The sequence below is a fragment of the Lagopus muta genome, chromosome 7 (assembly GCF_023343835.1).
Source record: "Lagopus muta isolate bLagMut1 chromosome 7, bLagMut1 primary, whole genome shotgun sequence".
Lineage (NCBI taxonomy): Eukaryota > Metazoa > Chordata > Aves > Galliformes > Phasianidae > Lagopus > Lagopus muta.
In genome coordinates, this window is record NC_064439.1 from 22,399,639 (window position 1) to 22,414,256 (window position 14,618).

At 39.5% G+C, this 14,618-nt stretch overlaps 1 protein-coding gene across 6 annotated transcripts in view; it reads left to right on the forward strand.

The window, feature by feature from the left end:
* AKAP9 (A-kinase anchoring protein 9) overlaps nucleotides 1-14,618 on the forward strand; it is a 102,117-nt gene that overhangs the window by 84,237 nt on the left and 3,262 nt on the right. For 5 of the 6 annotated variants that reach the window (XM_048950308.1, XM_048950309.1, XM_048950310.1 and 2 more), the window contains 16 exons: nucleotides 39-536; nucleotides 957-1,020; nucleotides 1,747-1,865; nucleotides 2,900-3,091; nucleotides 3,583-3,771; nucleotides 4,390-4,534; nucleotides 5,201-5,420; nucleotides 6,048-6,198; nucleotides 6,853-7,521; nucleotides 9,685-9,893; nucleotides 10,749-10,857; nucleotides 11,447-11,632; nucleotides 12,200-12,400; nucleotides 12,804-13,036; nucleotides 13,631-13,716; nucleotides 14,346-14,466. In XM_048950308.1, coding sequence (XP_048806265.1) covers nucleotides 39-536; nucleotides 957-1,020; nucleotides 1,747-1,865; nucleotides 2,900-3,091; nucleotides 3,583-3,771; nucleotides 4,390-4,534; nucleotides 5,201-5,420; nucleotides 6,048-6,198; nucleotides 6,853-7,521; nucleotides 9,685-9,893; nucleotides 10,749-10,857; nucleotides 11,447-11,632; nucleotides 12,200-12,400; nucleotides 12,804-13,036; nucleotides 13,631-13,716; nucleotides 14,346-14,466 — 3,392 coding nt within the window. Of the gene's footprint in view, nucleotides 1-38; nucleotides 537-956; nucleotides 1,021-1,746; nucleotides 1,866-2,899; nucleotides 3,092-3,582; nucleotides 3,772-4,389; nucleotides 4,586-5,200; nucleotides 5,421-6,047; nucleotides 6,199-6,852; nucleotides 7,522-9,684; nucleotides 9,894-10,748; nucleotides 10,858-11,446; nucleotides 11,633-12,199; nucleotides 12,401-12,803; nucleotides 13,037-13,630; nucleotides 13,717-14,345; nucleotides 14,467-14,618 lie in introns of those variants that run through there. The other variant, XM_048950312.1, reaches the window with a different exon arrangement.

Genomic DNA, 14,618 nt, shown 5'->3' on the forward strand with positions numbered 1-14,618 from the left:
TTTGGAGGAACTGTGATTCAGATTCTCTGTATTTACAGGTAAAAGAAGGAAATCTGGTACACCTTCAGGAAGATCTGTGCAAAGTCAAAGAGAAGCTAGTTCAAGTAGAAGAGAAACTTGCAAATTATGTGAGAATGGAAAAGGACATGGCAAAAACTGAAAGCAGAAAAGATGCAGAAATACTGTGTGATTTGCTAACCAGCGAGTCTACTGGGAAAAGCACATCTTCACAGACAGACAAGACTGTGAATATCAGCAGCTATATCCAGACTTCACCAGTCCTTGTAAAAAATGCAGAAATTCAAATTGACTTGCCAAGTGCCTGCTCTTCTGAAGAGATTGCAGAGATCATAAGAGAATTTAATGAAAAAATTGAGCAAATGCAAGAACTCCATGCTGCTGAAATCATGGACATGGAGACAAGGCATATCTCTGAATCTGAAGCATTAAAGAGAGAGAAGTTTGTTGCAGTACAAGTATTAACTGATGAATGTAATGCTTTAAAAGAAGTCATAGAGAGTCTACGAGCTAAAGAAGTATGTATCCTATTTTATACTCATTGAAGTACTTTGGTTTCTGCTTTTGCTCCTGCTACAGAAATTTCCATTTTAAATCGAACTGTGAACAACCATTAATGAACATTAATGTAGAGATCTTAAGTGCTGTGATGTTTCTATGGCCTATGGGGGGATTGTGCACCACTTCCTCAGCAATTCAAATTTGGGAGTGTGTTCAACTGTTAGATGCTGTTCTTGAATCTATCATGCTCTGTGTAGCGGGGACAAGTGCAAGTCACACTACTGAACACCATCTTTTTAGTCTCCATTCTGATTACTTTCACTGCAGGGGAAACTGAAGGGAGACACTCTTGTCATTTTAGGCTTTAGAATTAGCTCCTATACTAAGAGTGGGTGTGAGATTATTCAAGGTCTGACTGCTGTCTTTTCTGAACACAGGGAATCCCGATTTCTGGATTAGCACATTCTCCACCATATCAAGCTAGAGATGGATGTTCTAGTGGTAAGAAACTTGTTTTAGAAGATTTCATGTGATCAACGTTATAAATGAAATTTGCATTTTAATAGCAAGTTTACTGTTCAAGAGTTTGTGTTCTAAGGAACAAAAACTGCTCCCCAGATCAAAGCAGAACTATTATTACCCTAGAAGAAGGGTTCTGAGCATTCAAGCATATCATGTCTATTAAACTGTTACAGAAGAGAAAAATGATGGGATTGAAGATAGGTTGAGTCAAGATATTTGATGCCATTTTTATCTTCCAATTGGACTGTCTATCTGTATTCTTCTTACATATTCCAGTATGTCTTCAACATAACTCTGTCGTATCTTGATGAATTGAAAGCTATTAGTCCTTAGCAGTGAGAAATGATGGCACGTTCAGACTTCCTCAGGAGCAACAGAAATTATCAATGCAATCCTTGTCATATACAAAGGCTAAGCATACTAAGAAGAGTCATTTAGCAGATGTAGTTGTGTAAATAAATTGTTTTTCTTCTAAAATAGTAATTTAAATTTTGATGTTTTGGAGTGGGAGGGTAGTGTTTGGTTTGATTTGTTTTTTTGCTGGCACTGATTTGAAATGGGAAAACTATAAAACAAATAGTCTCCAGGCATAGAATCAACTGTGGTGACATGCAGCCACGTTATAACAAAAATATTTTTTTGATGTCTCTTCTTCAAAGTTTCACAGTAATCCAGCTTTCATGTTTTTCTCTCCTTTTATTTTAGATTCCAGTTCAGACTGGAGTCAAGGAATGTATCTTGCTCAGACCCAAGGATCTGACACAATATCGGAAGGACCAGATGAAGGTGAAACTTCAACAGATTTGCTTCCTCAAAAAATTAAGGTAAAATGGAGCTGAGCATTTTTATTGTGGAACAAGAATGGTAGTGCTAAAAGCTTAAGTTAGTTACTGCTTGATTAATGGATAGTAGCCTTTTAGATCGTTTAAAGTGTTAGCTATCCAAATACATTTTAAAACACTTCTGATAGGTGTTATATGATACCTTCTGATAGGTGTTTTGTTTGAAATGCCTGTAAGCTACCTAAATTTTTGTTGAATAGAATGTGTTGTTTCATTTAAAACATCTTTCACAGAATTTCAGTAAATTTAAACGTGAATTTTTTAGCAGTAGACTTGTTCTTAACAAGTGATTGAAGTGATGATTGTGAAAAATTTAACTCTTAATTATATTTTATTGCATTTCCTATGTATTAATGATGGTGTCACGATCATCTGTTACACAGCTGTACTGGTTCTGTAATTATCGACGTGGGATAATAACTGTGTTATGAAAGTAATTCAGTTTGTGTATCGTAAACATAAGGGTATCATGCTGTTAATTAGTGAAGGAAAAAACAACACACAACACAACAAAAGAAAACAGGAGCCTTTTCTGACAAAGACCTAACTTAAATCACAGAACCATAGGATGGCTTGGGTTGGAAGGAACCTCAAAGCCCGTGCAGTTCCAATCCACTGCTGTGGGCAGGTTTGCCACCCACCAGATCAGACTGCCCAGGGCCCATCCAGCCTGGCCTTGAATAATAATAATGAGTAATTTCAAGAAGTTAATTGAAAAGCTTGCCTGGAAGCACTACAGATCTTTTTTTGTAAAAAGTTTCCGTCAGCAATCAGTTTTCAATATGAGTATGAATTTGGGTATTCTCATTTGAAACTAGGGGAACACATCTATTTAATAAGCTGTGGTGCTTGGCTAATATAAGGAACTGGGTGATGCTTCTGTCCTTGATATGGGGAAGCACAAGTGGTTTCCTTGTGCTGATCGACACAGAAACTACCAGTATTTCAGTGTGTATGAGATACCATCATTAATTGTCAGGACTGATGTTTCTGATTTCTTTTGGTATTTATTGTAGGGTTTGCTGAGAGCAGTCCATCGTGAAGGCGTACAGGTGCTGTCTCTCACTGAATTTCCATATGGTGAAAGAGAAATGCCACCTCTTAAGCAGGGGCCAGAATCTTGGCTTGAGGAGAGGAAAGCCTTTCTAAGCACCATCTCGTCTTTGAAAGACCTGATTTCAAAAATGCAACTTCACAGAGAAGCTGAGGTATAAACAATATTGTAAGATTCTTTCTGAAACAAAACTGATTTATGAGAACCTTATAAAGAGCACATAATTCAGTTTTAAATACTGCAAAGATATCGCTACAAGTCAAGATTTCAGAAATTAGGCAGTAAAGCTGCATGTTGCACTTTCTGTTAACAAAATATACCTTCAGTTATGCCTGTATTTGCTAACTTCTGATACTGATTTACCTTTTTAAAAACAATAGTATGAACTGTATCTGGAAAGCATGTTTCCAGCAGCTGCTAAACTGACACTGTTGTGAGAGGAAAGAGGAAAAAACTTGGTGAAGTTGAGCATTTATGCATGCAGAAGAAATCAGGTGTACAAAAATGTATCCATTTGTATGAATGAATGTTATGTAAGAGATGTCCAATATTCCACTAAAAACACACGTTTTGCATACATGATAACAGTTCTTGGTGTTATCGTTGAATTCTGCTAACTGTTTAAATTGGTACTTGCTGTTGTAGATCTATGCAAGTTCTGAACCTCTTGAAGGCGATTCAGACTGGCGAGGAGAACTCCTGTGTGCCATTCAGCAGGTTTTTGTGAGGGAACAAAATGTTCTGCTTGCTGTGTTTCAAACTGAACTTGCAGAACTGGGCGCAAGAGATGCTGTGGTACTGATGAGTCAGTTAGAGCACAGGCTACAAGAGCAGGTAACATAAAACATACTCAAGTCAAGGTTTGTTTACATTTATTTTGGTTTTTACTTTTAAATGTATAAATTCTTTGAAAAATATATGTAGCTATGGCAGATCAGACAGCTGAAAATGAAGTATGTCTTATAGGAAGAAGAGATTTGTTTAACAAGAAGAGCTTTTGTAGGCACAAGGTACAGGAAAAATACAACCTTTGGAGTAAGTAAATAAATAATAGAAATAGTTATCCTGAGTTTGATGCAATTTATTATAATTATGCTACACTGTGTAAGAGGAAAAGTTTACGTACATGAAGCATGTTATAAGAAGAGGAAGTAATAATGTTGCGGTGAAACAGAGAGGTCACTTACTCTCCTGTGGTACGTGGAGGGATTAGAGAGGAAATTAATAATTCACCACAAAGCTGATAGTTCTGATTCTAGAATTTTGATGCCCAGCAGGGGAATTAGAAAGAGATCTTTGTAATATTTTAATATCGTGCTAATGGTGGCTTAGTTTAAAATGTTTTGAATATATGTGGGCTGTGAATATATAAATGGATTTAATGTCCACACAATAGACACACGCTCTAGTAAAATCCAGAGTTTTTATTTTAAGTGTTTTTGATCTTAACAGGCAATTAACCAGAGAACTGCTGTGGACTGTCTTCATGATGCAGATAGAAGAAGTTTGCTAATGGAGATTCAAGTATTGCATGCTCAGATGAACAGTATGAAAAATAACCCAAAGAGAGAACAAGAAATTGATTCAAAAAGCCAAGGTGATTTCAGTGGTATTTCCTACATATTTTCATGCCACTGCTGTTCTAATTGTAAGTGGAGAACTGTTGACTTTTTTTGTTCTCTGATTTTGATGCTCAACTTACGATCTGAGCATACTTACTTCTTATTTTTTAATCTAATTGGAGTAACTTTTCAAAAATTTAAATATCAGCTGTGTTCTTATGACTTGTGTCATAAGTGACACAAAATTGTTTCAATTGCTATAAAAATTGAGTATTTTAAGATTATTTTCTGTGCTTTCTGAACTTTTCCAAGCTGGGTGGTAAATCAAGAGGAAGAACGAGCAACAAAAAGTTCAGAGAGCAACTGTACTTTTAAACTCAAGCTGTAAGTGCTTTCAGTGTTTTGTCACCAATATTTGGTCAAAAGTATGTGTACGTAGCTACCAAGTGATAGGTACAAATGTGGTTGTTCAGATGGTTTTTAAATCATTCGAGGAATTGAAGTGATTTCTTGGAAAGGTTGAAGTGTTTTCCAGTGCAGAAGACAGGTTTGTTTTCGCACCACTATTTAAAGAAAATGTTTTTTGAAAATATCACTGTGATAGCCTTGTGCTCATTCTCTGTGCTGTGGGAAACTGGACCCAAATGAACGGTGTTGTTTGATTACTAGACTAATGTCCTTGTTAATGGTGCTCCCATTAGAAATGCTGGAGTACAGCATGCAGCAGAAGCAGTCACAGATACTGGAGATGCAAGTGGAGCTCCGGAGTGCGAAGGACAGAGCGGCTGAGCTTCAGGAACAGTTAAATTCAGAGAGAATGATGAGTGCTGAACTGAAGAATGAACTTGCCCAGGCCAAATTAGAGCTTGAAACAACCCTGAAAGCACAGCACAAGCACTTCAAGGACCTAGAAACCATCAGGTACAGATTTTAGTTTCAACTTTTCAGCATTGACAGCAAATGTGATAATTTCTGTGCTACCTGAAATCACAGTACTGATTTTATTAAGGAATTTGGTCTCATGTAATGTAAATGAGTCTGTTTTTCTGGAGAACATGCCTCCCAAAAAATAGACTTTGAGCGTTGCTTTGCTATGGCCAACAACAGAGGTACCAAAGTATTTGGCACTCAGGAAAGTCGTAACTATGAATGTCTTCACCAGACTGGGGTGTCTTTATACAATATCATAACGTCAGTGATAGCATCACACAGTTCGAGTTGATATCACCTTACAGACTACCTTATAACTTTTACAGATCCTTTGAGACAAATGAGAAGATGCTTTCTCCCTGCACCCTTTTGAACTTTGGCCAATGACTGGATTAAGTTGAATGCCAGCCGCTAACTCATGAGACAAGACAGCTATAAAGTTAGGGGTACAGACATGCTTCTTAGTCATTTTTGAGCTATGCAGCTCTTTTTGATGTTGGAGTTATTTTTTCTAAATAGGCTTTTCATTTTTATTCTACTCCACAAACACAAGATAAAAGAAGTATCATGTAACTGATGTAACCAGCAGTATGATCTAACTGCCCTCTTCTATTTTAGGACTGAAGTTAAAGAAAAAGCAGCTGAGCTGGATGTTCTCAAGGATACAATGGCCAGCGAACAGAAGAAATCAAGAGAGTTACAGTGGGCTTTGGAAAAGGAGAAAGCTAAAATGGAACGCAGTGAGGAAAGACGAAGAGAAGAGCTTGAGGTATTCCTTCCATATTCCCAAATAGCCTGAAACATTAAGGAGCACGCAGATTCTTTTGGTCAATATTTAATCTTGACTTACATTTTTGTCCAGTGTGTTCATGTCTTTGTCCATGTTCATGTCTTAAATAGCAGCATTGTACCATCTAGAGCTGAAAAAAGGAGTGTGACACTTTAAATAACAGGAATTTTACAACTGTGTGTGTCATGTTCAATGCAGAAATACTCTGTTCTGTAGAATATGTTGAACAGCTGTTAAAGGAGACACTGCTAACATTACTACAGGTATCCTAGGACATCACTGAGACAAAAAAAGCAGTCAGTTCAATAACACAGATTTATTTACATCTTGAAATCTTATCTTGGAAACTCACAGCTTTAGAAAATACAAGGAATTAGTTTTCTTCAACTTCAGATCTATAGCTGTCTTATAAAAAGCATTATTTTTGGAGATGACCTGATTTTAGAGTATAGACACCTATAATAATCTGAGCTGTATCTGCAGCATTTGGAGTATTGTCACATTAATTTGTGAGCAGCACAACTTGTTAAAAGCAAAGTGTGTACAACTAGCATTTTTGCAACTTGCCTAACATAAGGCAAAGTGCATATGAATGGTTTTAATTATTTTTTTCCTTCTGTTTTCATATGGAAGGATTTAAAATTTTCACTTGAAGATCAAAAACAAAAGAACTTACAGTTAAACGAGCTTTTGGAAGAAGAGAAACAACTGTCAAGTGATCTGCAACAGAAAATTGAATCCCAAGAAGCACTCAATGCTGCCCAGCTGTCACGTGAACGAGGCCGTAATTCTGAGCTGCAGGTTCTTCTTGAATCAGAGAAGGTTCGAGCTCTTGAAATAAGCAGTGCACTAGAAAGGGAAAAAGAACTATGTGCTCAGCTTCAAAGCGCTGAACATAAGGGGCAAGCTGGAACACCTAATCCATCTGAGGAATTACTTAAAGAGCTGCAGAAACAAATGGATGAAAAGCATGACCGCATAGTGGAGTTAGTGAGTGAGATGGAGAAGTATAAACTGGAATCTGTGCAAGTGAGGCAGCAAATGGAAAAAGAGAGGCAAATCCAGAGAAAAGCATTACAAGCAGAACAAGATGCTAACATAATAGCACAGAAGAAACTCCATGAACTGGAGTCCAAAGTAGAAGACCTTCAGTGGCAACTGGGACAAAAGGAGCAAGAGGTTCGTAAATTAGGGAACGAGACAAAGAAGTTGCAGGAAGTAATCCAAGAACTACAGATGAAGGAGCAGGAGAGTGAAAGGGAAAAGGAAGCTGAAAGAACACCAATCCACAATCAAAATGAGGTACGGTACGTCTGAGAGCAATGTGTGATTCTGAACTGTGCAATTTTGCTTTTAATTCTTTTGTTCAATTACTGTTGTTTGTCACCATGCGTTTAATCTATAAAATAGTGGCAAGTTACATGTGCCAAAATATAGGCACCAGAGAAAGGGGGGAAGCACTCTTGTTTTGCTGTCTGAAACTATTCACTCACTCTGAGAATGAAGCTGCAGAGATGTGTAAGGAGAAGAGTGAGCAGGAGATATGTGTCTGAGTGTATACATGCACTTTATATTTAAGCACAGTACAAAAAGAATATTCCCTCACCCAGTCTTGTGAATGAGTTTGGGAGTACTCCAGACCAGGGCTCTTAATCTACACTAAGGTCCATGAACTACGAGTGGTCTTTTAAACATCAAAAAGTGATCTCTCAACAACTGCAAGAATTAAATGAATATGTAGTCAAACAAACATAGGAGTGAATTTGTATGTTAGCAAATAGAATAGAAGAAAGAAATCAATGTAGGAAAAGAATTTCAGAATTTAGCCTAATATTTAGTCTATTAGAAGTTGGAACCACTGTTGCCAGTGAGCTTTTCTCCTTCATAAAAGGTTTGGGCAGTTCTGTAATGGTTTTTAAATGACTTTTAAAACTCTTTAGAAACTCTCCTGTAAGATGTAAGTGATGATCAGCGAGTGCTGAGTGCATAGTCTGAAAGGAGGTTGTTGACAGGAGACTTGCCTCTCTGCTGTCCATGTATTTTGCCCATCCCAGAATCATTGCTTTCTCTTAGGCAGCTGTTTCTCTGTGGAGCCAGGAAGGACACTTTTGTCTTCATCAAATTTTGCTACTATTTTTAATCTGAAGCATTGGCAACTATCAGTAGTTTGCAGTAGCTGATAGCACCAGATGTCCTGATCAGAGGCAACTGTGAGCACTGTGATCAAGGAACAATTTTCCCTTTGATCAGGTTGCAGTGGCCCATGAGGCATTTTCCCCTCATTAGCAGTAGACAGCACAATTTGCTGTCCAGGATCTGCCAGGGGTTTCAAATAATGAGTCTCTTACTGTTTCCTGTGACATTTACAATATCCTGCATTTTTTTTTTCCCTTCAATAGCACCTCACTGTCATCAAATATCCAAAGACAATGACCATGGTGGGCATTGTCACTCCCATATCTCTGACTCTGAATTGCTCTGAGAAGCAGGCACAGTTGGTTAAGGAGCTGATGGCATGAAAACCAGAAAGGCTGGTGGCTTCTGATCAGCTGAGTTTACTGAATGAATTCACTTTAGATTTGTGACAGCTAGATCTGAACCAAGAAATGCACCACCTGATACACCATTTGGTAGATGAGAAGGTGGACATGAGCCAGCAGTGTGCACTTGCGGCCCAGAAAGTCAACTGTATTCTGGGCTGCATTAAAAGAGGAGTGGCCAGCAGGGAGAGGGAGGCAATTGTACCCCTCTACTCAGCTCTTCTGAGGCCCATCTGCACTACTGCGTCCAGGCATGGGGTCCCCAGTACAAGAAGGATGTGGAGCTCTTGGAGTGGGTCCAGAAGAGGGCCACTAAGATGATCAGAGGGCTGGAGCACCTCTCCTATGGGGAAAGGTTGAGGGAATTGGGCTTGTTTAGCTTGAAGAAAAGACTCTGGGGAGACCTCATTGCAGCCTTCTGATACTTGAAGGGAGCATATAAACAGGAGGGGAAACAGCTATTTACAAGGGTGGATAGTGATATGACAAGGGGGAATGGTTTTAAACTGAGACAGGGGTAGGTTCAGATTAGGTGTTAGGAGGAAGTTTTTCACACAGAGGGTGATGATGCATTGGAACAGGTTGCCCAAGGAGGCTGTGGATGCCCCATCCCTGGAGGCATTCAAGGCCAGGCTGGATGTGGCTCTGGGCAGCCTGGTCTGGTGGTTGGTGACCCTGCACATAGCAGGGGGTTGAAACTCGATGATCATTGTGGTCCTTTTCAACCCAGGCCATTCTATGATTCCATGATACCATTCAGATGTAGTTGGAGTGGTACACTACAGCATATAGTGTAGTCACACTGCTGACTACAGAACTATCAGAATTATGATCTGGAATTTTTGAGTGTATTTCAGAATGAAATGCTTCTATTTAAAAGCATTATATTTGAAATGTATTTACATAAGCATATATTTATGTACAGACTATGTGGGACACACCCAATGAAAGAACAAGAAATTGGGTTCTCCAGCAAAAAATGGAAGGAGCTGAGACGAATGAATCGATGTATCCCACGCTGCCAGGAGGAGGAGGAGACCTCTCTGCAGCTGCTGGAATTCTGGAGGCTGTCAGACAAAAGCTGCAAAGTGCATCTCCAAAGCTAAAGCAATTGGCTCAGAAGGCTGCTAGCAGGTTAGACCAGTCTTCAGCTGCTGATTGTGGTTAATAGCAACCCATGAGCTAATACATTAGGTTTTAATCATAATTCACACACTGAAGCCTAGTTTTTGTGTTGCTCTATGTTCATAGTGTATGCTTCTATTTGCTTGAGATGTGCTGTTAAACAGGATCACAGTGTCCATCGCTCTGCTCTTTCCTGCATGATGTGGTCCTTTATAAGTTACAGCAAAATCACTTTCTTTGCAAACTGATGAATTGAGGTTGGTGTACGTGGAAGATCATTTTATAACAGTTCAATAATTAAAAAATTCACTGTGGAAGGGGAAGAATATAGAGGTTACTGCTACAGCCATGCCTTGTGGTCTATCATCTGAAAAATCAGTGTTTTCTAGTCAAGTGAAATGTATCTTGATTCCTACTATCTCAAGTTACTGTCTCTTTAAGGAAAAAAACAGTGTGGGAGGTATGAATCTGTTTTTTATTTCACTGTGATGGTGATTTGATATTAAAACATTTATTCCAAAACATTTGAGCCAAATGGAATGCATTGGATCTCAAAAATACCCCACAATACTTTTTTTTTTTTTTTTCTTTTTCACACAGATCAGTGGGAAGCAGAAGAATATCTTTAAAAGCTCTTCATATAGAATAACCTTTATTCAAAATCTGTAGAAACTGTTCAATGCAAATTCATTATGAATTTGAGCCAATTTAATGTATATATCTAAGAGTGACTGAATGCCTTTGTATATGTGGGTGTATCTCCAGTAACTGTGTTGATGTGGTTTGTTGAAGGCCCAGCATGTGTTCACTGTGAAGGCGCTGCTCTGTTGGTCTGACATTGTGGTACTGAAATTGTCATTTCAGGTTGCAGTTTGAAACAGCAGATGATCAGGACTTCATTGCAATACAAAATGCTATTGAAGAAGTTATTTCAGAGCTACAGAAACTTCCTGGAGTGTCCTGTCTGGAAGAGGTGAGAATGCGATGTCATAACTTTGGTGGGAGAGTTAGAGAGTTAGATGGTGAGATGGGAGCAGAAAGCAGCACAGAGAAAGAGAAAGCAGCACTTTATTGTGTCGATACAAGACATTTACTGCAACTGCTCTGTATTTATTAAAGGAAATTGAGTAGTGTGTATAAAACCTGAAATGGAATGAGTTGTGTAATCTGTTACAAAGACTTCAGCAGTATGTGATTTTAACTGAGCCTGGATAGATATTATTTGCATCGAAAGCAAGTGTTCTCTATGTGACTTGTGAAAATTTGGGGGATTTTCTTTCCTCCTAGTTAGATAAATTTTAAGCATAGTAAAAGAGATTCTGCACGCTGCTGCAGTTGGAATAACTGAACTTTCATAAAGTATTCTGCTGTTGATACAGGTTGAGCATAGAAAAAGCAACGTTGGCCTATAGCTTACATGTGCACTTTGTTTTCTTTATATCAGTTCTGACAAAGTTATTGTCACTGTGCATTAAAGTATTTTTCCTGTAAACCGAAGTCATATTGTTAAGCTGGCAACTCAGACGGAGCACACATGGTTTGGTTTGCTGTTTTCCTTGCAGCTGAAGTTGGCGCTGCCACCTGGGACCCCCTCCAGCTCCCTGACAGAGCGGCTGCTACGGCAGAACGCCCAACTCACCGGCTTCGTCAGCAGGCTCAGCGAGGAGAAGAATAATTTGAGGAACGCTGTCATGAAGCTGGAGGAAGAACTGAGGAGATACCAGCACAGACGTACTTCTGGAGAACATGTAGGTCTTCAGTGGCACAGCCCTCATGAAGCATGTGTAGCCATAAAAGCACTGTGCTGTGAAACAACCGATGCTCTTTGTGCTCGACACCTAAATGAGAGTGTTTGAGCTATCTGTCTTTCGCAGCTTTCTTCCTACAAAGTAAATGGATGTGAGTTATTCTTGTCCTATGGTCAAGACATCCTGATGCACTGTTTACTGTAAAGTTTTTCATGTTAAACACCTTTGTTTTCTTGGCTTTTTTTAAGAATTCCTTGCGCTTCTCTTTTTAATCTGCATCTCATCACCCAACTGGGCAGTAAATAGATCCAGAAAGCTTCAACATCACTGAGCTAATTTGGTCCATTGCAGGGAATTAGTTTGGTTTGGCTGTATTTTTCTAGGATGTTGGACAGGCTACAAACTCAGTGCATTGCAGTGCACTAGGGACCTCAGATCTTTTCTGTGGAAAAATGCTTGGTTATTTTAATCAGTATTTTTATGAGCTCTCCACCAAAGCAATGACTAGAATGACACGACCAAACTTTTCCAAACTGTGTGGTTCAAATACAGTTTCTTCTCCTCCAGTCTTCTAAACACTCGTCAGATCTTGGAGTTAACATTGATACGCTGGTTGCCTCTGAGAAGGAAAACTGGAACAGAGAAAAGCTGTCACTGCAGAAATCTTTGAAACAAGCAGATGCAGAGCTGTCCAAGCTGAGAGCAGAACTCCGGAGTGAAGCTTTCCTCAGAGAACTGGGATCAGATTCTGAAAATGTTATCTTAAGGGTAGGAAGACTTTATTGCCTGCCTAATAACTGTGCCTAGTTTGTTTTGTTGTCACGTTCATTTGGGCCTGTTTTTTTCTGAGTTCACTCTGCTTTTTCTAACAGAACAGATGTTAAATTTGGATTTTAAGTTTTCATCCTTGCATACATAACTCTGTCAGTTGTTATCCCCAAGAATGACAAGTGAGCACTGCATTGTCCTTTTGGGTGTACTCCATTTCTTGCTGCTCAGGTGGTCCTCAGATTATGACACTGCATTCACCAGGTGTGAGCTGTAGCACAGGCTTCTCCATAACAGCAAGCAGTAAATAATCACAGCAATGCTAGAGGAGTTGTCATATCAAAAGTTGTGATTGTAATCATTCCTGGAGCTTATGCTGCTGCTTCTCTTTTCCATCTTGTAGAGAATTTATGGCAAATACCTCCGAGCTGAGAGCTTCCGGAAAGCTCTCATTTATCAGAAGAAATACTTGCTGCTGTTACTGGGTGGATTCCAGGAGTGTGAAGAAGCCACACTGGCCCTCATTGCACGGATGGGTGGGCAGCCCTCTTACACAGACCTTGAGATCATCACACATCATTCAAAGGGTTTCACAAGATTTCGCTCTGCAGTCAGAGTGTCCATTGCAATTTCAAGGTAAGCTGGAGGAAGTTCGGTTTCAGACAGATGCATGCACTGAATCTGTAGTGAATCACATTCATTTACGTACCTCTTGTAGGTGGGGCTTTTTCTCATAACACTCTGCTGTTACAATGTGGGGAATGTAGCAGGGCAAAAAGTATGTCTAGTGCCAATTGAACATGCCGATGCCCTGCTCTGCATGGCATGAGCCATTTGCTGTCTGTTCTGCCTTATGCAGCACCTCTGGAATCACTGCAGTAGCAGAGAATAAACTGAAAGCATCCAGGCTGGATGTGGCTCTGTTCAGCCTGGTCTGGTGGTTGGTGACCCTGCACTTAGCAGGAGGGTTGAAACTAGATGATCATTGTGGTCCTTTTCAACCCAGGCCATTCTATGACTTGACAGCAGAGAGTTTGCAGAGGCTCTAGGGATGTGTGTAAGGAAGTTTTCTACTTAATCGTTACGTTTTCAATGCACATCCATTAATTTTATTTGCCTTTCAAGAAATTCTTACACCTTCTAGAATATAAAAAGCAGAGTATGTGCTTAAATGATTGCTTCCTTTAGCCTGAAGTTTAGGTTTGTGGTTATTTTGTTTTTCAATTCCAGAATGAAGTTCCTGGTTCGTCGATGGCAAAGAGTTACGGGTTCTGGTATCTTAAGCCTCAATAGGGATGTCTTTAGCCAGAACGCAGGTAAACTGTAGCCCGGTAACGACTGAAAAATGTTATTCTCAAATCACACTGCTGCTTAGTGTAGGTGGCTTTGATTTGCATTGTCTTGTACAACAACTGGGCTGCTGTGCCCCCTTCTTTTTGTCATAGTTGATTGGATTTACTTGTTTCTCAGGTTTCTGGAAGTTTCAACATCTGACACGACCACTGATCTGTTTGCTGTCTCTTCAGTCTGTTTTTTTGCACTTTTGTGGGTGGGATTATAAACAAAATCCGACAACTTCCCAAACAGTGTGTGTTTGTAAGACCACAGCTACGTGCATCTGTGGGTTTCTCTTGAGGCCTGCGTTCTGAGAGGGAGCACCAAGGGCAGGGGTAGGCAGAGGAATCTGAGATGTGTGGAGTGGCTGTCCTGTGTGTTTACACTGCAGCTCCCTTTTCAAGCTCTAGACCAGCAGCAAACTGTTGCTCTTGCTTTTTAATTAACTTCACTTGCTTTTAAATGGCAACAAAAAACCTGTTTCTTGCTAAACCCCATTTTTGCAAAATGGAGACAGAAAACTTGCACTTACAATTCCCAGTAATGTGCATAAGGTGTTACATCTTTCTTTGCTTTTTAGTTTTCAAGACACTGGATTTTCTACTTTTAGGTAATGAATTGCGGCCTGACTCATTCTCCAGTGGCATGGATCTCTATGGAGAACAAAGGCATTCCTATAGATCCCGATCAGATATGGAGTCTCCCAGATCTCCTATAAACTTTCAACAAAAGTGAGTTCTGTTTCAGACAACGATTCTCTATCAGAACGCCGTTCAGCTGCACGAACATGTCAGCAGTCACTGATGAGGTTCATAATCTCTGATGCCAGAAGTCTTTTAACATTTGTTTTCCATAAGGAAACATAACCAAGTGCATCTCAGAC